Source organism: Sturnus vulgaris, chromosome 1 (assembly GCF_052056855.1).
Source record: "Sturnus vulgaris isolate bStuVul1 chromosome 1, bStuVul1.hap1, whole genome shotgun sequence".
Taxonomy (NCBI): domain Eukaryota; kingdom Metazoa; phylum Chordata; class Aves; order Passeriformes; family Sturnidae; genus Sturnus; species Sturnus vulgaris.
In genome coordinates, this window is record NC_142243.1 from 45,952,586 (window position 1) to 45,976,847 (window position 24,262).

General features: G+C 35.5%; 1 protein-coding gene across 23 annotated transcripts in view; it reads left to right on the forward strand.

The window, feature by feature from the left end:
- ULK4 (unc-51 like kinase 4) overlaps positions 1 to 24,262 on the forward strand; it is a 227,023-nt gene that overhangs the window by 154,800 nt on the left and 47,961 nt on the right. For 19 of the 23 annotated variants that reach the window (XR_015803992.1, XM_088165595.1, XM_088165616.1 and 16 more), the window contains 3 exons: positions 6,778 to 6,944; positions 9,830 to 9,928; positions 17,880 to 18,065. Coding sequence is in view for 19 of the 23 variants with exons in the window: in XM_088165595.1 (XP_088021721.1) it covers positions 6,778 to 6,944; positions 9,830 to 9,928; positions 17,880 to 18,065 (452 nt within the window). In the remaining 4 variants the exon portion in view is untranslated. Of the gene's footprint in view, positions 1 to 4,027; positions 4,082 to 6,777; positions 6,945 to 9,829; positions 9,929 to 17,879; positions 18,066 to 24,262 lie in introns of those variants that run through there. The other 4 variants (XR_015803985.1, XR_015803993.1, XM_088165651.1 and 1 more) reach the window with 4 other exon arrangements.

Here is a 24,262-nt window from a genome sequence, read left to right on the forward strand (position 1 = left end):
TATCTTGGTAAGCCTTGACTAGAACAAAAATCCCCGCCTTCAGAACTTTGAGGCTAGGTACCCATATGTCCTGGTTTAGGGCAAATCTGGGAGGAAACCGCTGAATGGGGTCCCTCTAGGAAACAGATTCAAACAGTCCCTCCCCCAACTGGTTCAGGGAAAAATATTTCCTCAGAGAGAAGTGGAAGAAAACCCTGTTTATTTAACAGGCAAAGCACTCCCCAGCACAAAAATGAACAATACTAAACAGCAAAGCCTCTTGTCCCTCCGAAGAGATGACAAATTCAGCAGAGTCCCTTCTGTGGGTTGCAGCCCGGCTCACTTAGGCTGTTCTCAGTCCCTCCTGGACTGGGAAATGCCACAGCCCAGGCCAGGCCTGGTGGGACACAGGTGTGAGCTCCTGGTGCTCCTCTGGGTTTTCAGTCCACAGTAGGTTCAAGCAATTCCAAGAAAAAGGAGGAAGAATACAGTCCAGGGAACTTCTTTGCCTCAGTTGGTTAGAAAAACTAACCAAAAAGCAAAAGAGATCTCTGTCCTGCTGTCCACTGCAGACAATACAGTCTGTGAGCAGGAATGCAGGGGAACCAGTGCAGACTCTGATAACAAATTCCACGCTTTTTCTCCCCCCAGTTCACTCCGGGAACCAGTCTTAAAGCTGCAGAATTCAATGTTCAACACCAACAGAACAGATGATTTGGGGATACAAGCATCATACAGTCACCCCAAGACCCCATATGTGCTGTTAACTGAGTTTCAAACGTCTTGGATATCTTCTCTGAATGAATTATAGAATGGTTCAGTCAATCTCACACAAAAACCTGAATTCAGTTGAAATTTTGTGAAAGATGGGAACTGCTTTTTTCTTTTTTCTTTTTTCCTTTTTCTCTTTTTTCCTTTTTTTTTTTCTTTTTTTCATTGTCAAAAGCAGCAACAAATGAGGAACTCTCAAGGTATCAGTGATTATAATTTCAGAAATACTCTTCTTCTGTATACCATGTATTTTCACAGAGAACAACCACAGTCTAGCCTAGTTGAACTAATTTGTCATATTCTATTATTTTTATATTGACCAGTCAAGCTTATTCAACAGTACATGATTTTATTATTTCTAAATTGTTCAAGTTGCATTTTTATGATCCTTTATTACACTCAGATGCTTTTTCTTATGAGACAATCCACCTGGTTTTCTATATTTTAATTGGCTAGTCTATACACCTGCTGGTCTTAATCAACTGTATGTTTAATCCATAGGTTAAATTATAGAAGAAAGCAGATTTCTGTGTTGGTGGGATTCTCTTAGGTTCAGAAGAGTTTGACTCTCTGGGAAGTTTCCAATTGTGTAGTCTTTTTTCACAAGAGAAAGTTGCCACTCTAAACTGCCTTCTAACAATAACAGCTAAACACTTCCAGGCCAGGAAAAAGTAGAGTTATGTCATGCTTTGACTCAAAGCAGAACCATATTGCTTCTGAGAATGTCAAGTCTTTATTCCTCTCAGTCAGTCACACTCAAGATGATACAGAACTTCCCAGTTTACTTTCGACCTAGCTGTAGTGAAGGTAATAACTGGTTTTTCTTCCCTGGTTGTCATAATCCTTTCCACATTTTCTTGTGTGTGAGGGAAGGACTGCCTGCTTGGGCACCATTGGTGAGTGCCCTACATTCCATGCATGTAGAAAAAACTGAGCCATTCTTCCCAAAAAGGGAACCTCTGGAGAGCCTTGACCACTTCAATGACATGACAATGAATGACAAATTCAAATGAGATTTTTGTCCCTTAAACCTAGTGATTCTTTCTTCAGTCATTTTACCAGTTCTAGGAATAGATTAGCCAGTATTCATGAAATTTTTTTCTTTAGATGCTATTCATTTTTAAGATCAGAATACAAAATAATTTTCAGGGAAGTAATCATGCAATTGATCATCAACATCAATTAATCATCAACAGCCAAATCATTTTTTTCCACTTGATGTAGCATTCATAACTCACCAAATTTTGAAAACATTGGTGATCTGATTTTCTATCCTAGTTTATTCTTACCTTAATATTATGATGGTATTAACACAAATAATTCCTAAAACTAAAGAGTGACAAATAAGGAACAAAAATAATATTAAAAGCAATGAGCCTTTTTAAAAACTGCCATTATCCTAAAGATGCCATTTGCTTTATGTCACCTATTTTCAGTTCTTCAAAATAGGAAAACTTAAGTAGTAATGCTGTGATGCAGAGAATGCAAATTGAGTCCCAGATTTATGTAGGTAAAATAAGGTTTTATGAAAAATCTTTACATAATCGCGGAATATCCTAAGTGCTCAGGCACTCATTCCTGTGTGAAAGGGTCTGTACAGTCCTGTGTTTCTTCTTAGCAATATTTTTGAGTTTCAGCATTAAAACTTAAAAAATTATAAAATATGGTTTCTATTTTATCTGGCAATATTGTTGATCCACTGTCTAAGTAAAAGAAGGAAGAAAAGTCTAATGCATGTACATTTGGTAATATCCCTGGGGAGTCAGTTGTGTAGGTTTGGTACTAATGGGAAAAATGGCTCTCCAGAGAGCAGTGTGCAGAGAGGAACAAAGAGAAAGCTTTGTTGCTGGACTAAGGGTTTTGCTGCCGGCTGCTTGGCTGCACAGTAGCATTGTTAGGAGGAAGTGCACCTGCTCTAACATTTTCTTCAGCTGGAAGCAGACAGGTTTGTTGAATGCTCTAATTGCTGGTAGGCATGAAAGGATTGCCTAGAAGATTGCTTCCTAGGCTGTCCTTTGATGTTTTGTATGATTTGAAAGTGAAGATTTCTTTTCCTTTATTCATCTTACTAATAGGTGAGAATAAAAAATCTCTCAGCTTTCATTCCAGAAGGTATCATGGCACATTCAGTCCGATTAGCTGTATCATGGGCCAAAAGACTCCTTTTATCTTTTGAAAGGTGTGTAAAACACAAGCATAGTCATCACAGTCCACATTCATAAAGCACTATTAGCTACATGTTCAGTTCATTGCAGGGATCTCTGGGCAGGAGAAATACTCTGCTATGAACACTAGGTTTGTCAAGTGCTGTAAATCCGTGGCTAGAAATTTTGGATACAATCCTTTTAATCAATACTGTAAATCTCGGGCTGCAGTTAGAAAAGGTTCCTTGTTTAATTCCAGTTACGTTAATTTATAAACAAAATAATTCTCATACAAAATGCAAGTTTTGCCTTATTTTTCAGCAAATTTGAATAGCAGAGAACTGCGGCGAGGCTTGATAGTTTGAATGTCCTCCTTTCAAAGAAAATACAAGGCATGACTAATGCCTTATGAAGTCTTGTATCAGACTCTAACTAAAGCTACAGACAGTACTGTGTGATATATTTTGTTTGCAGAAATATGCAAATTAATAGAATAACTAAGAAACTCTGTAATAGGTTAAATTATAAGGTTTTATTTCATTCTCTTACTAGGAAGTACCTAGCTGAAAGAAATTATGGTGCATTACTTTCACCCATGTAAACTGTCACCAACAGCTTTCTCTTGAGAGGGTGAACTATTGCCAACATACTTGGAAGCACCAGAATACTTGAATATAAGTTGCTTGTCCAAGTAAAACAACCTTCCTCCATTGGACTTGGTTTACGTCTCCTCTGTGATACAGATTTTGTATTCAGATCCATCACTTGCAAAGTTCAGGAGTACATGAAGTGTGCGTCTTTTCAATCAGAGCCTATTTCACTTTCCAATCAAGAGTTGAGAATTTATGCATAAGAAACCTATGTCTATTATATATGACTCTGAAATTTAAAGATACATATTGTTTTAGGCTTTATTTAGGAAATTAAATTGTCGTTCTTTAATCTGTTGTAAAATTTGGAAGAAAACCTTCAAGTTATCTTCTAAAACTTAGAGATCCGTATGTGATTTTTGTATTATTTACTGAATTATGAACTCAATTTCCCTTTTATAAAATTGCATACTTTTTCCCCAAACTGTCTGTTTTGCAATTCAATTATTTGAATGCTGAAACATGTAATCTTGACCTTTATAGCTACCCTTTGAGCAAACTGATTATATTGCCAGTGGTCAAGGCCATTAGACTACTGTAAGTACCCCAGCTTCTCAAATTTGTCTTCTGAGCACAAAGTGTGTGTACTTTGTCTTGTGGTGTAAGCAAGGAGTATATTTATATGTCTACAACTGTGGCCTCCAATTTTCGTTTTATTGTGACATGATGAAGTATTTTGAAGAGTATGTCTGGAACTTTATTTACTTGGCCAAGAGGTCTGTTGCTTTTATCTGTGGAACCAAGCATTTAGCAGGTTTCTGTATGAATCGTGCAGTGTATTAGGTGCACCAGTGTTTTATTCTAGACATCTTTATAATAAGGTTTGGATGTGCTAAATTTTCCAGAAGTATTTTAAGTCCAAGAAATTCTTTCACCACACAATTTTCAAATTTGGCTTCATATCTTTGTACGTATAGCTCTGTGTGAGCATGCATCTACTTAAATGAAATTCATTAGTTCTGATGTTTTAGTCAACTAGGTAAATATTAATATCTCAGGTGTTTGGAGGCAAGGATGCTAATACACATACCCTTAGGATGTAAGCACTTCAATAAAATAAAATCTAGATGATTATATTATTAATGCCTCAATAGATGGGGAAAAGGTTGAATGTTTGGTTCACCTCCTTATTCACCAAATGACAGAAATGAGTCAATTCTGAGACTCAGGCTCGTAGAGCGAAGGGAATAAGCAAGTGTTTCTGTTCAAAGCTGAAAGCAAAAGGATTGTAGATCACAGTCATGGGTCCTGGTGTTTTGCACACTACTAGTTGTTCCCTGTTGTTCACTCCCTAGTCAACCCTGCTTGGTGTTGTAAGTGACTACTGCCTAAAAAATTCTTAATGATGATGACCCATGCAATGCCTGCTTATGAAAGTAGCCTTCTCAGCATTCATCTCCAGGTCACTGTCCTAAGGATTATTTGTAAACCATCTGGAAAGAATGGGATGACTCCTTCCTTCATTTTGATGTGGCTGTGGGTTTTGTGGCCATATACGGGGAGAAACAATGTGTACTTGGTCATATTCCTGCAGGCAGTTTTTCAGACTTCACTTTGATAGGGATAAAGTCTTAGTGGACTGTTTCCTTAGGTTTATTCTGATTTAATCTGTTGAAAATAGTCATAGACTAACCACAGGTTTCATGTTGGGCAGATATGCAATTATGTCTGTCTTTTTTCTTCTTGGTGGGTATTGGTGACATCACTTACATGTGTCACTGTCAGATGGGTGCTATCTGACTTTTGTATGAGGTATTCAGAACTGCAGCAGAAATTTCACTCTAAAAAAGAAGGAAATTAAAATAATGTGAGATTGGAATTATTTAATTTTGAGAACTTGTTTTATTTAGACAAAACTCCAGGAAATTCAAAGCTTGTCCTGAGCTGTCATCCATCAATAAATTGTCGTGAAAGAATAATGCTAGTAATCATAAAACCACAAAAGATGTGAGATAGAAGCAGAGTAAGAGTCTTTATGATCCACGACTATAACTGTATTCTAAATGAAATGTGTTTAATTTCCTGAGGAAGGTATTAACAGTGAGAAATAGGAGAAGAAAATTTTGTAGGAAGTTTAGTTAATTGATGGAGTATTTTTCAAAGCTAAAATAGTTCAAATCCCCAAAGTTTTGACTGCTCTCAAAAGCTGAATGGTGAAAGCACATAATGTGTTCTACAGTGTTTCATATTAATCGTGTGTTGATGTTTGTAGAAATATATACGACTTTGAAAAACAGAACTTATAAAAGAACATTTTTTACTTCATTGAAACCAGTGAAACTCTTGTCATTTTTTGACAGTTGTGGGGACTAGAAGTTAATATTGTGATGCACTCCGGTGATACTATGTATGTACAGCCAAGTGACTGCATAGCAAATTGCAAGTTTAAAAGGTGGTTTGCAAAAATATTATGGTTTTGTTAAGAAACAAAGTATGTTTCATCCCTTATGAAAATTTGAAAGAAATAGATTAAGACCAAATATAATGAACTCAGTCACTTTGTATTTGAAAGTAAGAAAGATTCTGAATTGAATCTATATTGCCTTGAATTGGATTATATTTTTCTGCTATGTCAATTGATTAGCACTTAGGCAAGCTACAGGGGCTGATGTTATTGAATTACAAAGGAGCTTAAAAAATCCCTCCAAAACATGAAGATATTATCAGGAAAGTTTTTACTACCATCAGTAAAACAAAACTTAATAATATTTTAATATCGTATGCAGTATTTAATTTATAATGCTCTTCTGAATGTATTTTTTGTCAAGCATAGCACTGTTTGATTCTATAATTAAAGCATATTGGTAAGTTTCTAATTGACAAACCAGTTAAGAAACTTTAGGCTCAGTTCACAAGCTCTAGGTTCTACCTTGAAGTGTCACTTTGTAACAGCCTGTAGAAATTGCCAAATTCTTGTGACTAGGGGTGTTGTGAAACAGACTTGTGGGCATGCTACAAAAAAGTTTAGGATTCAAAGTAGGTTTTAATTTAATGAATCCATGCAGTTAGCAAATTTGATTGTATCAGTTTAACTCTCTTTATGAGCTGGTCCAAACAGAATAGGAGAGGAGGTAATTACAGTAATGAAGAAAAAAAAGAATTGTAATAAATCTTCATAAAGGATGTAAAATTTGTTTTTATCATATCTATTTTATCTAGGTCACCTTCCACACCGTTCTTTTTCTGACAGCCTATTTATTTTTTCTCTTTTTTTTGTCTCACTTTCTGTAAAGGACTGGCTCATCACGTCCGTAATCTCCTAACAGAAGCTGTGGCTCTGTACTTGGAGGCAGATGATCAAAGGAGCACCAAGACGGCAAATGTGCTGCTTCTGTCCTTACTTGACATTTTGCAATACATGCTGATGTATACAGCAAACATTGTGCGCCAGACTTTGCAGGTATAGGATTTATTCATGGGGTCTTTTTAAACAATTTTTTAGATAACTTCCTATTACTCTTAATAACAAGACTTCCACACTTCTGATTTTATGGAACTCTTAGTGTAGTGAAAACTCAATTTGTCTTCCAAGTTTCTGTTTGAACCACTGCAAGTCATGGCATTGGTAGGACTTCCTCCTCCAACAAAGGCATCCTCCTCCTTAAAAACGGAGCACAAAATACAATTCAAAGAAATGTCACATAACCCTAGTAACTTAGTAACATATGAAGGAAAAGCATTCATCACTTTTTAGACATGATGTAAATCTAGCAAATATTGCTTTTCTTTTTAGATGATCTGCCAAATTTTTAAGTTAGTCAAGTGGACAAACAACATATACTCTTCATGATAGGTTTTTTATTTTCTTGGGATCATTCACTGAAGAACAGATATTTGTTAGGTGAAATATATCTAAATGACAGAGATTCAACAGATTGCAGATAGGTTGTAATATCTTTCAGGGTATGGCTTCTTTAGTCCCCAAAGGCCCTCCTCTGTGGGTTGGTTGTATTTTTGTTTTGATTTTGTGTTTTTTGGTTTGTAGGGTTTTGTGGTGGGGGGATTGTTTTCTTGGTTTTTTGGTGGGTGGCTTTTTAAGTAGGCTTAATACAAGAAGTTGGTGTTGAAAACTGAGCTTTTTTCTTTTTTACTACATTGTTTTACACGAGCAGCTTTGTTATCAACGACATTTCACTGCAAGGTTTTTGGTTTGATTTAGATGTGTGATGGTACAATACCTTGTCTTTTTTTAAGTCCTCTATTAGCAGGTTCTGTAGTGATATTTTCATCTAAGAATCACTTAATAGATCAAATTTTGTTGGCTTATTGCTTGTTGTCATATTTTTGGCATCACTCCATGTAATCATAGAGAGCTGAATTCTGTACTTATACTCCATACAGCAGTGGTGAGGCAAATTATTCTGGAAGACACATGAGGAGAGAGGATCTTGCACATGGATTGGTAATATTGATTGACGGGTTTTGTTTAGATTTAAAATTAAATCTATTCGTTTAAAGCCAAATTCTGTTCTGGCTTTACTTGAATACACCACTTGATGCGGTGAAACTCCAGCTCCAGTTTTGCTTATCTCTTGTCAAAGTAATCTGCTTTGCTCTTAAAGGCTAATGAGTAACAAAGAGCAGCTGGAAAACTGAGTTTTGAAGCATAGGTCTATCCTGTGCCCATATAATACTGATTTTACAATGGCGTTACTTGTCTTGACAATACTCAATCAAAAGATCGCTGAGAGTATCAGTATTCTACATCAGTACACATACCCTATTGAATGGTGGCCATTAGTTATTTACTACATGGTATTCCACTATTCATGTGTCACTAAATGCATCACAAATATTATTTTTGGACTGGTTTTATAGAGATGTTTTGAATAAGATACCATTTAAATCGGAACTTGTAAAACAGAATCAAATTTTCTTGTATTTTCCATTTCTGAGGCTTAATTTCTCTTTTACAGATGGTAGTACCTTCATTTGAATACTTTTTTGTAAATATTTCATGCATAAAGTGATAACCTTATCTAGCTGCATAGGCAATGCAGTCACCACTTTTCCATTGCACTTTAGTACTTCATGCTGGATGCCGCTGCTAACTGTATCCAGGTTCAGGAGAAGAGTTCACTCTTTGTGGTCCAAGTACTTTCAGATTAATTTGCATGTCTGTTTTGGAAAAGTTTGTTATATGTCCCAGAGGTGATCCACCTCTGATAACTGAAAAGAATTTGCAATTTCAATTTGATATATGGACTCTATTTTGTGACTCTGGCACAGGTTTCCTAGAGAGGCAGTGGATGCCCCAACTCTGGCAGTGTTCAAAGCTAGGTTGGATAAGACTGTGAGCAAACCTGGGGGACTGTGTGGGTGTGACTAGATGATCTTTAAGGTCCTTTCCAACCCCTTAACATTCTGTGATTATATGATTGTGCAACTTAATATAGGTTTAACAATGGTATAGTGTGTATAATTTCTTTAGTGCTATTGCTCATTCTCTTTCCAAAGACATTAATATATAAAAGTTTGAGAAAGTAGTCAAAGATTCCTTGATGGAAGGTGTCTGTCTTCTTATCCGTGGACTAATAAGAAAAAGCTGTTTTAAATTTAGCTGAAGTGAAGGTGGCTTACTTCCCTTTCTTCATTAATATAAACATTCCAATTTTTGTCTTCTCTGCACTTTTTGTCCTTCTTGCACTTCAGCATTCCAGGTCATTGTGGCGAGCCTCAGACATTGGACATACCAATGTGACTTATTGCCTGGAGAAACAACACTTCAGTTCTCTTTTATTTAGAAATTCTTACCAGAAGAAAGGCGTTATCCTTTCAGTTCACAGTAGTATGACTTGATGATGGGAGGATGACAGTGGTCAGAATTACAAGTAGTAACTGATCATATTACTTGAAATCTTTATTATTCCTATTTCAGAAATAATTTAATTTATAATATATTGTGACTATTTCAGGCTACAGAGTAAGGCAGACAGGCAAAATTGGACAATATTGCTGAGAATCCTAAATTTTCAGTCCCTTTGTTTATCTTGGTTTGAGGCATCTTTTGCACATACATTTTATTACATTTTGCTGAAGAAATGTCAGGTCGGTATATTCAGCCTGTACAGAATGACACAACAGCATGGGGTCCCTTTGCTTTGTGCTTATTGCCACAGAGAGAGCATAACTGCTCATTGGGAGCCAGGAATACGTAACATGAAAAGAGTGCATAAGTCTGCTTCCAACTTCTGTTCACACTTCGACCCTGTAATGGACCTAATTTGTTCCTCATAACAGAACAATCACCAAGCTTGCTTTCGGTTTCTTTTCTCTCTTGTTAAGGCACAGAAATCTGGCGCAGGAGGGGACACGCAGGCTGCCGAAGACCTTCTGCTTATCAATAAACCCCTGACAGACTTGATAAGCCGGCTTATTCAACTGGTGAGAGTTTGCTTGTTTGTAACCTTATGGAATGTTGCTGAAGTTGGAATTATGCAGCTGAAATAAACATAGAGCTCTGTTTACTAGTTTTTAATTGTTTATAAGTTCCCACCTCATACTCTTAACACTTTGTAAGAAGTGACAGGTCACAGTGACTTGCAGGTTACCAGTGATGTCAGAGTAAGTCTGTTTGTCCAGAGCATAGAGGTGGGATGAGGGGCAGAACTGCAGGTTCTCAGTTTGGATATGTAGAGCCATCATTTGTCCTTCAGAATGAACTAGTCACCACTGCATAGGAAAAGGATGGCATTCAAAATTTGAAACATTATAATAGTACAGCTTCCTTTAGAAAAGTCAATAAATGCAAAGTTAGTTTGTAGTGAATGATGCATTTTAATACTATTTTTCTGGGGTTTGAGCCTTCTAAGTTTTCTCGAGGGATTTGTTTTATTGCAACATGATCCTGAGGGACTGAGTGGGAGTGGTCCCTGGTGATCTGTAAACATCTTTGAAGTGTGTCTGTTTAAAGGCAGTCCTTTCCAGGGTTTACTAGATGTCACACCACTGCATTGAAATCTCTGTAGACTGCTGCACTGTGGCCCTAATACATGCCATCAGCTCAACCTCTGTCATACAGAGATCTATATTTACTCTGTGTGTAATGGTTTGTAGTAGAGGAATGCTTCTTGAGCTGGACAATGCTTTTAGAGGCTGCATCAGCCTTTCAGTCAACATAAAGCCATTAAAATGGTATGTGACAATTTTGGTGTATCACCGTATCCTTTCTGGGTTATTTCACGTAGGGGTGTTTCAGATTCACTGTGTTCTCTTTCAGGACCTTTTTTTTTCATTTAAATAGAAGATTTCAGGATTTTTGTGATAACCAGTGCTGTGATCCTTCTACTATCTTTAGCACAGTCTGTCATCTATTTTAGGGAAGTGTATGATTCCTTTTTTATTAGTTTTTGGCATTATACTTGGTGCTAAGTCCTTCTTTGATGGATTTGTTTAAACCAGCTATTGACAAAGGCTTTTTGGAAATGTTCTCTGAATGTCCTAAAAAAGTGACTGAATTTCTACAATTTAATATTTCATTGTTATAAATTCTTTTATTTTTTATTTCTTTTTAAAAATCGCTACATATAATAAACAGCATGACATGAGGAGACGCAAATGTTCCTTTAAAATGAAACTAGTCATAAATTTAAACTACAGTAACTTTTTAAAGAACAGAAAATTAGAGGCCAAGCTTTAACTGAGCTTATACCACCTGGAAGTCTTTTGTGAGTTTTTAATTAAAGGATAGGATAATTGTATAGTTAGCATTAACTGATTAGATTGTGACTTGCCCTTGTATTTCAGAAGCATGGCTGTAAATTACCAGTAGGTTTTGCTTTGTTCTGTTCTTCTGCAGATTCCAGTTTGTTTAAAATTCTTATTCTAAGTCTTCGGATTTTAATATACAGGTAAAAGATAAAGATCACAAGTGCCACTTCTTTAGATAGATATATAGATAGACAGATACATACATACGTATTGTTTTGTTTTGTTTCCAGTTTTGTAAAGATTCTGTGAGTGAGGGATTTTCTCTTGCTTGGATCTGTGAAGGTTATTTCAGCTAAGTTTGTTAAATCTGATTTTTCAAATATTTTTTCCTGCTGCTGTATTAAACACTTCCTGTTAAGCTTGGAAGAGTTTGAGCAATGGAATAATCATTTTAGCATTAAGGAATCACTTGTTTAAAATGGTTTATGCTCTAATCTCTTTAAATAGAAGTAGATTCTTTGTGAAGTCTAGAGCATGTCTCAAGATGTATGTGCTCCCCACCCTTCAAAATGCCTCAGGCCTACCTAAACTGAAATTCTGTGAAGCTGCAAGTGGTGATTCTCTGTACTGATTGGCTGCATAACACCTTATTGCTGTTTTGAGACATTCAGTTCTTTCTGAACTTTCTTTTCTGGAGATAATGAAGGTCTTAAATTTTGAGCTAACCATTACTTTAAAATATTGAGTTAAAATTATTTCCTCTGCTTTGCTCTTTCTGCCTATCTTAGTATATGTATAGTTTCTTATAGTCACTCACATAGTTTCCTAGTCATATTGTTTCCTAGTTCCTAGTTTCCTAGTCACACTGACTAATTGTTTTCCGTGACTGAAACATAGATCCCTCAAGTAGATTATTATTCCAAGTCTCATTTACTTGTCTTTTTATTTTGCTCAAGTTCTACAGGTTTTTCTCTCAATAAGACCTAAAAAAAAATCAATGAGAGTTAAACTTCAAAATGTCAAAAACTTTGAATCCATTTTTCCCTTCTGTAGTTGTGCTTTAGTGTGTCACTGAAGGCACAGCAAAGCAAGTTTCAGAAATCTAGATTGCATTTAAATGAAACTTCAGAGATTTAACAATGCAAAAAGAGAAATAATTACAAACTCTGTCATGAAGGAAACGCTGCAAATATGCAGAATTCAGTATTTAATCCCAAGATCATTATGACCATAATTGATCAATAAGATGAAAAAAGTTAAGCATTTAGTCTTCTCCTTGGCAGTTTTGTGTTAAAAAGTTAATTACATTTACCTTTGTTGGGTAATGTTTCTTTGCTTAACATAAACATCATTTGAATATTTTTCTGAAACCTACAGCAATTGTAGAACATACTAAACATCTTCTTATTTTTGATGTACTCATTATACTGAAAAAAAAATTACTTTTAAAATCACTTCAGTGTGGATTTTCGCAAAGTTTCAGAAACTATGGCAGTACCTATAAAAAGGAATTTTGATTTCTGTAGGTCCTAGATTCAGTTCCTATGTAGACCTTCCAGTCATTTCTGGAGCCTACTAGACTGCTGGGAGAGAACTTTGCTTGACTTCTGGTGAGAGGCTTCATCATGATAGTATCACTGGGAAAAATTGCGCTTGATTACTGTGCTCTGTATGTTGAAGTCTAGTTAGTCATGTCCAAACGTGAAGAGGACAAATATGAAGCCTCAGTGCACATGGATGAGTGAGACGGTCTTTTCTATGCATTTTTTCTCTATATATTGCACTGACTCTAAGGCTGTGCCCAGATTTCGTTTTCAGAGTACGTGAAGTTATTTGCTAATAAATAATGAAAATGACTGCAGAAAATGATAACTGTAGAATTTTATTTCACATTTTTTTCTCTAGTAATACAGACTGTTCTGTGGTGAGAGTGGAGAGACATACGTTTATATCCTATATTTGAAGTATTCTCTTACACAGAGCTATCCTAAAAACCAAAAATCTCCAGAAAAACACACCAGAGGACAGAAGAAAATGTTGTTGCATGCACAGAACTTCAGAATGGGAATTTAGTTTCTCAACAATTAGCCTAGATTAAAATGAAGTGAATATATATTTTTTCTCTTCAGTAGGAGAATGGCCCTAAGTAAAAATACATTTTATTTTTTAATTTAAAACTGTGCATATTTATTAATAAGAATAGCATAGCAAAGCTAGCAGATTAATGGTGATGTTTTGCTTTTACATTTTGTACAATGTTTGCAAAATGATCTTCCCTATAGATCCCCATGGTGCTTTCATTACAGCACATTCTGTAATCACATTAGTAATCTAATGAATATCTCTCTGTTATCATAATAAACTCTCTATGTGTATAACCTCATTAATGCACCAAAATAGTGTCCCCTCCGGGTAATCCAGGCAGCTTCATTGTAGCTCTAAAATTAGATGCTGCAACAATTCCAACGGTGTGAAAACTGCCACTTCAGCTCAAATGATCACACGTTTCTTGCAGTGGGTTTGCAATTCATGAACACACTACAACTCAGTTTAAAATGATGGAATTTTTGAGAACAGACCGCAGAAATACTGATGTGCAACAACAAAAATCTTCCTGCTCTTCACCATATTAACTCTAAAATACACAGAGCAGGTTCCATCTAGAAAGAATAAGAAAACAGAATTTTATGTTTTAAGCTTGCTTATAATTTAAAGAAATTATAACATGGCCATAAAAATTAAGCAAAGTGTAATACCCTATTTTCACTGCACAGAAGTCTTGTCATGAGGTATTATTTTAAACTAAGTGAAAAATATATCTACAGTTTTCAGTTAGAGAACAGCAGAATTTATGACCTTAGCTTTTCAGTAATTTATTTTAGGGTGCTGGATTGTCTTCAAGCTATAAACTAGCCAAGAATATTAGCTGCAAGGGGAAGTACTGCTAACTCTTCTATCTTGCTGAAGGGCTGAATCCATAATCCTCTCTAAGACTGGTAAAGGAAAAGGAAACTTCATGTAATTATGAAATATTAAGGGGCAGATACTCTTTTCAAGTGTTAGAATTAGTTTCTTCATGGGTTTCTACTCTCCTGAAAGAACAAAAACTATAAATGCATTTCAAGCAAATGTACTTCATACCAAATTGAGTTGTTCTGATTAGAAAAATAATCAGAATGCTGCTCCATGTAATTAAGAGATGAACCATCCATCTATATTCATTGTTGAACAACATGATTGTTTTTCCTGTTCTTGTTAAACATGAGATGTTATTTACTTGAAAGCTGAATTTTCATCCTTGGTTTTCTATATTTACAGATATTTATTCTATTTTCAGCCATTGATTTTGTTGTATATGGCTAATGTTCTTCAGATTCTCTACTCTTTATAACCAGTACTAACATTGACTGGCAGCCAGTGCTAAATTTCAGGTTACCAGCTTACAACTTTTGACATCTAAATCACTACTTACCAGAAGTGAAATGGCAAAATGGTGAGAGTTACAGAGAAAATGCTGATGTGGATATACTCAAATAGGGACAGTGCTGAGAATTCCTCTTCACCTTAATTATTGATGACTTAGACTCTAGACCAAGGATTCTCATTCCCTCCAAAGTAAATATGGCCTTTCCTATTCCAAGCTTGTTTTTCTCTTCATACAAGACCTGTCCTGCTACTGTTTTGCCCTGAATTTTCCCAGGGCAGCAGCAACTTGCTCCCCAAAGTCTAGTTAACAACGAAGCTCAAAGGGACTCTGGGGAAGCAGAAGAGCCTGAGGTACAATAGAGGATGAAAGACTTCATTGGCACTAATGATTGAATAATGTGATGTCATAACTGGCAGCTGTTGAGAACTGTGGAGTGTTACTTGGAACATGGTCACTGAAAGCTTGTGAGGAGCAAGACTATATGATGCCAAGATAGATTGGATGGAAAGTTCCCTTTCACTGGATTGAAAGGGTTTTCCTTTCTCTTGTTGGGGAGCAAAGAACAACAACGATAAAAGGTTGAGCATGCCAGGAAGAGAGAATCAAGCTCCAAGCAAGGCCACTGGCCCAAGCACAGCTCCTCCTCACCACTGCCTTACTAACAGGATGTTCCTGCTACAATCAGCCTCCCTTGGAAATAATGTTAACCAGCTTCCTTGCTTTCCTTCCTTCCTTTGCTTCCTTGACAGTCATAGTGTTGGGAAGAAGCACTGAGGTTTGTGGTGCTTTATGGATTTCTTCACAGATGTTTGTTGTAGGAGCACTCCTATGTGGAGACTGACACCTTTCCACTGCTCTGATATTCATTGAATATCTTGGAAAAAAAAACCTTGGGGCCAGTCTCACTTCCAAGTATAGCTGTTGTGATACTGACTAAACATGGGATTTTTGTGCCTCTGGAACCCAGGGAATTAGCCTCCACTGCAATACCCAGGCAAGGATATATCTAACCAGAATTTTCATTGATTTTTCATTTTTTACCTTTGTTTAGCCAACAGACATTTGAAAATTGAATATAATTCTTGTGATTTTCTTCAGAGGTTGGTTGATATAGCTGCCTACACTGGTCTAGTAACTAACTTGGAATGCTGCTTTTGGGTGGTGTGAGAGACATAAATTAAAGTAGTTGTCCTTCCTTTCTTTAATTGCATTTTATTTCAATGAAGGAAATAAAAGTTGTCTCAAAGCCCCAAGTGAATTCAGTAATTTTTTTTTTCAATTTGTTAAGGATTAAAGATATAAATGGAACTATAAGTCTGTCACTGTTTGTAGCTTTTCCTGCTTTTTAGCCTTTCTAATTGTGTTGATGATATTATTAGAGAAGTCTGGATGATGGTAAGGAAATAAGTGTCATTTTGACTGGAATGAAGAAAAAACATATAGCAAAACTGAGGAAGAAATAGCTGTTGCAGTCCTGTCACTTGCATAGTATTAGGTCAAATAGAATGTGATATGTCTTGGGGCTATATATTCAGAAATTACATCTCAGTTCAGTCTGTTTTAAACAGCAACTCTATGAAGCTAGTAGAAAACAGGATTGTATTTGCATACAGATCTCTTGGGAATTGCTGCTTGAATATTTGAGAGATATTATGTTTGATGATCTGTTCAGATTGCTTTGAAGTAACTGTATGGGTTTTCCTAAAAATGAAAAAGTTTAGGAATTTCATACTGCAGATAAAATAAGTAATCATTATTGAAATTATATGGCATATTTGGAAAAATTATACAATTTCTTTTCCTTTTATTGTCTGTAAGAATAATCTGTTTGCTGTACTTTAATCTGGTTTCTTTGGTATAAATAATACTTTCAGAATTAGAAAATTGAATGGGCATGATGAGGTGTTTTTAGACTTCTATACCTAATTGGTTAAGACTACCACTGACATTTTGTTCAGGTCAGATTATAAGGTGAGAAAGAACTATTGCAATGATTTAGTCGAGGGTTATATATACACAGGACTTTCCTAAATTAATTCTTCATTAGAGCAAATGGATTTGTTATTTTTTAGAAAAAAAAAGTGATATTTGAATTGCCTTTGATGGAGAATATATCTCAGTTCTAAGAAAATTGTTTCAGCAGTTAATCATTCTTATTAAAGAGAGAAAGAAAAAAAAAGGAAATTAAAGTATTATCTTATTTCTAGTCTGTATTGTTTTGTCTAAAGTTTTGAGCTATCATCTCTTATCAGTCCTTTTTCAGGTAAAGGAATTAACCTATCCTCAGCCTGTTTTTTCCCACATAAGATTGAGAGGATATGATCAAGTCTATTTTAACCCTGCCTCTGATATGCTATAGACTCTGAATTACTTCAGCTCTTGGCATTACGTTTTCCAATCTGTTGTCCTCTTGTCTGTTCCCAAGAAACCTCTATGATTTTATTTTCATAGCATTTGTGAACTCTCTGTTCTGCCACTAGGCATTGCATTCCAGTTGTCATTCCAAAAGGTCATTGTCAGTGCCAAATACAGGCCGAATATAATATCTCTACTTGATATTTCTAGATTTTACTTTCAGGAAATATATAAATCATTTTGATCGTGGTGTCATATTATCAGAAGCTCATTTAAGGATGATCTCTAGTCATGTCCCTTAATCTTTTCTGTAATTTTGCTTCCCAGGAAAGAATTTTCCATCCTTTTGCTAGGACCTGCTGCAGTGTCTGATCTTCAAAGGAGTGAAGAAAAGTTAAAATTCAAGAAAATATTTAAAATCCTCAAAATGTACCTCCTAATGTGGCTACTTAAAATCCATTAAATAACTAGATAGCCTGTGCTCTACCTCAAGAGGCTTGATTTAGTAATAATTAAATGAAATGTTATGGTATGCATGATGTAGAAGATTAGACATCATGGATATAATGATACTTTCTCCTATTACTGCTTCTGTTTAAAGTAGAATAAAATAACATAGTTGGGAGCAACATTTCTGGTGATGTTATGATGTCACTCTAGATAGACCACTTGACAGAATCAGAGTGCACATACTGCTATACTGCTGCTTAAGAGTAGATATATTTTAATTATATTTTCATCACTTTGTTAAGCTTATTTTAGTGGAATTTTGAGTCAATCAACTAGAAATGATCATTTCCTGTCACAATGCAAATGCTAGTACACTTCCAAATCCCCAGTAAAATGCAACTTTTCTGAAATTGGAATTTGATTTTTGTTTGTTTATTTTTCATGTATTTTTAGCTTTCCAGTGAAGATACTGAAATATTTTTGAGTGCCGCACAGTGCTTATTACTGCTGGTTCAGCTGTATGGAGGAAACAATCGGGAGAGTATGTCTCCAGCAAACATGCACAGCTTTGCTGAAGTACTGAAGGCCAAAAAAGATCCACAAGAACTTAAGCTTTTGTTGAAAATTGTAAAGAGACTGGTGAGTTGACATTTAACCTTTTTCAAAGTCTGTATGTTTCTTTTATATAATTTGATAATTTTTTGGGCTGTTTTTTTGCCTCATTAAGGAAAAAATATTTTAAAATAATTTTTAAAATGAAATATGCTAAGTTGAATATCATGTCTTTAAATTTCACTTTTCTGGAGAAGAAGCTTTCTACATGTAAAACCTCTTACAAAAATGATTGTATGAATTCTCCTTTTTCAGTTAACCATTTTGCTGTTTAAATAACTCAGGCTATTTTTATATTTGTTTAGTAATTCAGCTCTATAAGGTATTGAAACCATTTTCTGAATGCCTTCCAAAAGAACTAACCTTGTAGCATTAAATATCTGTTCAGACACACTGTGGTTTATTTCACAGTAAATAAAAGGCTATTTTATACTTGGAGTAGGTTTGTGCATGGGCTGTTGAGTCCTCATTCTCATGGAGCTATGGGGACCACTTGTGCTGGAGTGGCTGTAATGTAGAGAGCTAGGCAGTGGGAATCATGCAGGGGCTTCTACTGGTGATGCTGTTGACACGTAGGAGGTTCACTTCTGTCCTGTTCCAACACAGTGGAATGATAGCAGCTTATGTCTTTCAGGTACCTTAAGAAGGAAATATTTTGGTATCTGTAGCATTCTCTCAGGTGGTACTATCAGCTTTTATCTTGAAGTATCTTAATAAGAAGCTTTGCCTGCATTGTCAACAACCTTGCATTGTTTGCATACCTCATCCTTTACTCTCCAAAAGCAGGAGCTTTGAGTTAAAAGAAGGTAACTGCCCCCGTGTAAGAGGCAGGAGATTCGTCAGTTTTGCAAGTGCAGTGCTGACTACTAGAGTAAGACCATAATCCATGGCAGCAGGAGTTAAAAGAAAGCAACTCCCTCATAGAGATTTCAGAGATCTTGTCTTTCTCCTGCCTACTATACTTGCATCACAAGAAAGTAAACGCCATACCCTTCTTCCCTGTTTTGCTCAGCCCTGTCTTACCCTGAAAGAAGCATGAATATATAGAATTGAAGTTGATATGATGTTTAAAATTCTAAAGATGCTTCCTATTGATTTTAGCTTGTACCTCTGCTTCTCTTTCTGAATAATTGTTGTGATGCATAGAACTGGCTTTTGCTTTTCTCCAAAAATGAGTAAAAAGTGCAAGGGAAGGAAAGAGAAATGAGGCTGCAATATACATACCTAGACTGTTTCATTTTAGCATAGCGACAGACTTGTTTATTTCTCTTAATTTTGAAGCCTAGGGTTCAAAAGTTGACCTAGTGTGCAGGATACTTAACACGGAAACTTCTATTGACTATTTTAAGAGAACAAAGCTATGCTGTCACCTTTTAACCTTGCAAGTTCCTGTACTTTAAGTTCCAGTTCTCTCCTTTGTATACATGGTACTTGTTATTTATAACATCAGGTATAGATTTTCTGTAATTATTGTAATGAGGTCATGTGATTTATTTTGAAAGCAGGGTTCATAGATAATTTGACAGATTATTTAATAAATCATATGTTATTTCTCCAAACCTTAAAAAGTCCTGTTCAGAGGAGATTATTATCTTGTCAAAATTGTCATAATCACAAAAGACTTTGAAATATACTTGTATCTATTTAAGAAGAATTCAGCCCACATCTGCTGAATTTTAAAACCTAGAGCAGTGTTTTTTTTAATATCTGAACAATATTTTAATAGAGAGATCGGTATATGCACCAATTTTCATTGTTTCTAATCAGTGCTTATATAGAGCAACTTTTCAATTTGTGGTTACATTGACTTTGCTGGTGCAGACACAGGTATTGCTTATGTAAGACAGGAATGTACAGAAAGAGCTCCAAGTGATTATGCTACAGATGCCTTTATAGCATGTATTGCTGGAAATATGGAAGGGCATAGCAGTGAAACTGCTTAACCTTTATCCAAGTGTTTTACATGACTGCAGTGAGCCAGTGGAGGCAAATACATCGATTTCGGAGTCTTCAGTTTAAAACATATCAGAGGATTTGTTGATGTATGAGATGACCTTACCCTGATGAAATGGAATCTGATATCTATATGTTGTTATAACTTAATTATTAAACCACTGTGTTTTATCTCCAGTGGGTGGAAGGTTTTTTGGAAAAAAATGGAGATTTGAGTTTGTTGTTTCATTTTGTTGAGGTTTTTTTGATCATGGTCAAATTTGGTCAGCAAATTGACTGCAAGGCAATATAAACTTCTTGCAGCACTTTCTTCACTAATTTTTTCTTACAATTTTGTTGCATGCATTTCTTAAACAGATATAAAGATATAGGCTGGACTTTGTACGGATTTAATACTGAAATCACTATGAGCATACCCTTTTATAAGCTATATTTTGCTGTAAAAAAGAATCATTAAGAGAGAAAATATGCTTTGAGCTAACTTCTCTAACTGTGTAAATAAAGATCATCTGAAAGCTTTAAAGATGCCGGATTGACTGTCTTCTTTCTGTTTTCTTTATAATTACCTCTTAGCTGTCAAAGCTTTGGGCTCTGTCAAGCACAGGTTAACCCATTTTTTTTCTGAGAATGTTCTCTCACTGCTACTGGTACAAGGAACATAAACTGAATAAAATTATTGAATCGAGGAACAGGGTTTGGAGGTTTTTTTTCTTCAGCCTTTGCACTAACTCTCTTATTCTGGTTGCTTCATCTTGGATTAGACAATGCTGCTATTCAGATATACTTCATCTTTTTAGAAGCATTTTTGTAACTGATTGAAGACATCAGTAGAGTGATTTCTCACTTTTTTAGTTCTGGAAACCTCTCCTGCCACTTTTCATGGAAATCACTATCTCATCATTCCATCTCTTCTGTGAAGATGTAGTGCATCTTTTTATGAGTCCAGTAAATTACCTAGATTAAAATATTTTTTTTTTATGAAGCAAAAGAAATTTTTATTTGGGAAACAAGTAGTTGAGGTTTGCCTACTTTACTGAGAAGGTTTTAATTTCTTTTTTTTCCCCAGATGAAAAAATACCGGTGCTATCCCAATTTATCATCTAGTATGTAATGTAAAGACATTTTTATAGAACTGGCCAATATCTTTCTACTGGATACATAATCCCTGTGGGATTACAGCTCAGTACTCACAAATAAATTATTTCAGCTTTCAGAACAAGAGAACACACTTTACTTCCATGTAGTAATAGGGAAAAAATCCTCAGAGAAAAATGAGTAAATATTAGGCTTTCTGCTCTAACAGTGAAGAGGGAACTTTTGTTCCATGACTTTTCCCTTATATACTAGTCAGAAAGGATGTTGAGTTCTACCTAAATCACACCTTTCCTTTTTCTCCTGATTGTCTTTCTAGAATCTCATTTTCACTAATTTGTGTTTCATAAGTGTCAAAAAGTTTTTAATCTTTTTTTTTTTTTTTTTTTTTTTTTTTTGTGAGCAACTAAGACATTTAGGATGTCATCTGCATGTCCTACACCCCATTAGAATATGTATAAGGATTTCTCAAATCATTTTAGGTTGTGTAGTGAAGACATTGAGGCTAGAATGATAATACATGAACTGTGGCAAAATTCCATAACATTCATTAACTTCATTGTAGGACTATTGAACTCTACTTTGACTTCCCTGCCAATCTGAACCACAGCAAGATCATCGCTATATACCTGCAGGCAAATTTGGTACCCTGTTTCAAATGTACCAAAGCCTGGGGAGCCACTGATCACTATGTCTAAGATGTTATTCAAATAATGGGGTCTTTAAGTGTTTCTGTCATGTAGATTAGCAATTATATCATCCTCAGTTTTATACAAAGATCTGCTGCATTTGCTTCTCTTGAATCAGTGTTTGTATATAAAAATACATGTGTATTTGTTTACTGCAGTTGGTCCTAGATTAAACCCTTGTTATATTAATCCCTGATCATGCATTATGAAGACATTTAGAGCTTGGAGAGACACACAGTCCAAGTACACAAATGTTTGATTTAGAGTTCTGAAATTCCTCAGTAAAATGAACTTCTTGCTGGAGGTTAGCTCCTCAGTAGATTCCCACTAGTACATCTATAGGGAACTTCACTCAAAGAAGGTGAAGCAAAATCCCAAGAGTTTCTCAGATAGCATCCCTTTTGCAGCTTCAGCTCCAAGGACTCAGTGCCAGAAGGAGGTGCTTGTGCAGCAATTCCCAGAGGTGTCTGTTTCCCATGGTCTTAAAGGCTGCGGAAACCTGTTGGTGTGCCTCCTTCTGAGGGAACACAGCACTCAAATAGTCTCAAATTAGCTGGAGAAAACTTTTTATGCATCTTATTTCTGATCTGAATCTTTTAAGTGGCCTGTAATTAATTTCATTAGTTGCTAAAATAATCCATAATATTCCATTGCTCTAAGGAATAATTTTATGACAGCTATGTTTGTTAGACTGTGAACACAATATTCACTTATGGGTTGCTGACATGTATAGGTATACTTACTGTAAACAAACAAGCTTTCCTGAAATTATCCATATTTTTAAAATTCAGGTGACTCTTACAGGAACAATTTCTGTCCTTCTTTATTGTTAATCTCTTTATTTTCAAGTTGTTACCAAACCTGCACCCCTTCTTTATAGACCATCTTTTGTTGGCTTCAGTCTACTAGAGTAATGTCTTTAAGTTATTACCTTTGTATATATGTTAAAAGAGAGCATTTCACTAGATACAAACAGTTGGATCCTCCCAAATAGGAAGAAGCTAATCTGCATTAGGATACATTATGCAGATCATAACAGGATGTGTTGCTCAAAATCCTTCAAAATAAATACATGGGAAGGAAAATGCACCTTCACCCTTCATGCTGTGCGGTGGAGCTCCTTCTGTTCGCACATTCAGGCACGGGTTTTTTTAATAGTTTAAATGAAATTGGAGAGGATCTCCAGAGATGAGAAATGGGGATGCCTCCAGCTCCCACAGTCACTTGGCAGCCTTCTGCCATGGCACTTTGAGGCTTTGCCATACCCTGACACAGGGGCAGCAAGTGGGGTGGTGAAATTGCCCTGTCTCCAGGGGCGAGACTGTTCTCTCTTCCTCGTCCGCTGGGTTTTCATCTTGCAAAGTAAGCTTCTAAGTATGGCTTTTTGAGTTTTGCCTAGGGTTTGACCAAAATACAATCTAATGACACTTTTAAAATAAAAAGTGTTACAATGTTCCTGATGAATATGAACAGTCTGCAGAGGTATTTGTGAGTTAGATTGTTGGGCCAGGCCGTTGTCATTGCTCAAGAAGCAGTATGTTCAATTTTACAGCAAAGATTTAAGAAAATTTGGTTGAAATTACTCAGAAGATGAATGCAGCTAATCACAACTACTCTAATACAATTTAAAAAACAAATAATTATTTAAATAGAATGAGTATAACCAATGTAGTTTAAAGAAATTCATTGTTTGATGGGCATAGTTCTCCTATGGCACAGCCCCTATGCAGCACTTCATTGTTTACCAAAATGAGAATTGTGCCAGTGTTGATTAATTTATTTGAGCAATTTGGTTTCTTTTGTTGTGTAAGTCTTACTGAAGCTTTGAACCTTTTGTTCAGTTCATAATGTCATACAGGCTCTACCAAATGCTCATGGAAATGAAATATTGTACTTCCACCATTAAAACCTGATAGAAGGATTTTTGGGATTTTTTTAACTTAGTAAAGCATTTTTAGTAGCTGGGAAGGCAAACAATCAGTGTAGTTTTTGTATAATCAAAACTTAATAATATTCTGGTTTGGTGTCATGCATTCTACAAGCAATACCAGGTTCTAAGATATGTATTATTTAATCTATTTATATATTATTATCTCTAATCTATTACTATAATCTATTTATGTGCTATTTTATCTAATTATATACTTGCTATTAAGGATAACATAGCTTTTAAAGAAACACTTTTTAAAGTTCTGCATGAAAATGTTGTGTGTCTAGTAATACTTAGGATATTCAGATTGAGAGGGATGGTGAAGCTGATTTACATTTGAGATCCCATGACATTCTTTATAGTGCAATAGGTGGTTTATTTTACCTGGCCTAACTAGATTCTGACTATTGAAATACCAGACATAGTTTTTCACTATAGGTCTGATAGGAATTTTCATTTTTAATCTGAAATTATTAGATACTATTTTACCTTAGAGACATGTGCATGTTTCATCTGTGTGCCTTGCTTTTGGAGTTTGTGAAGGGCTAAATTCAAGCTCA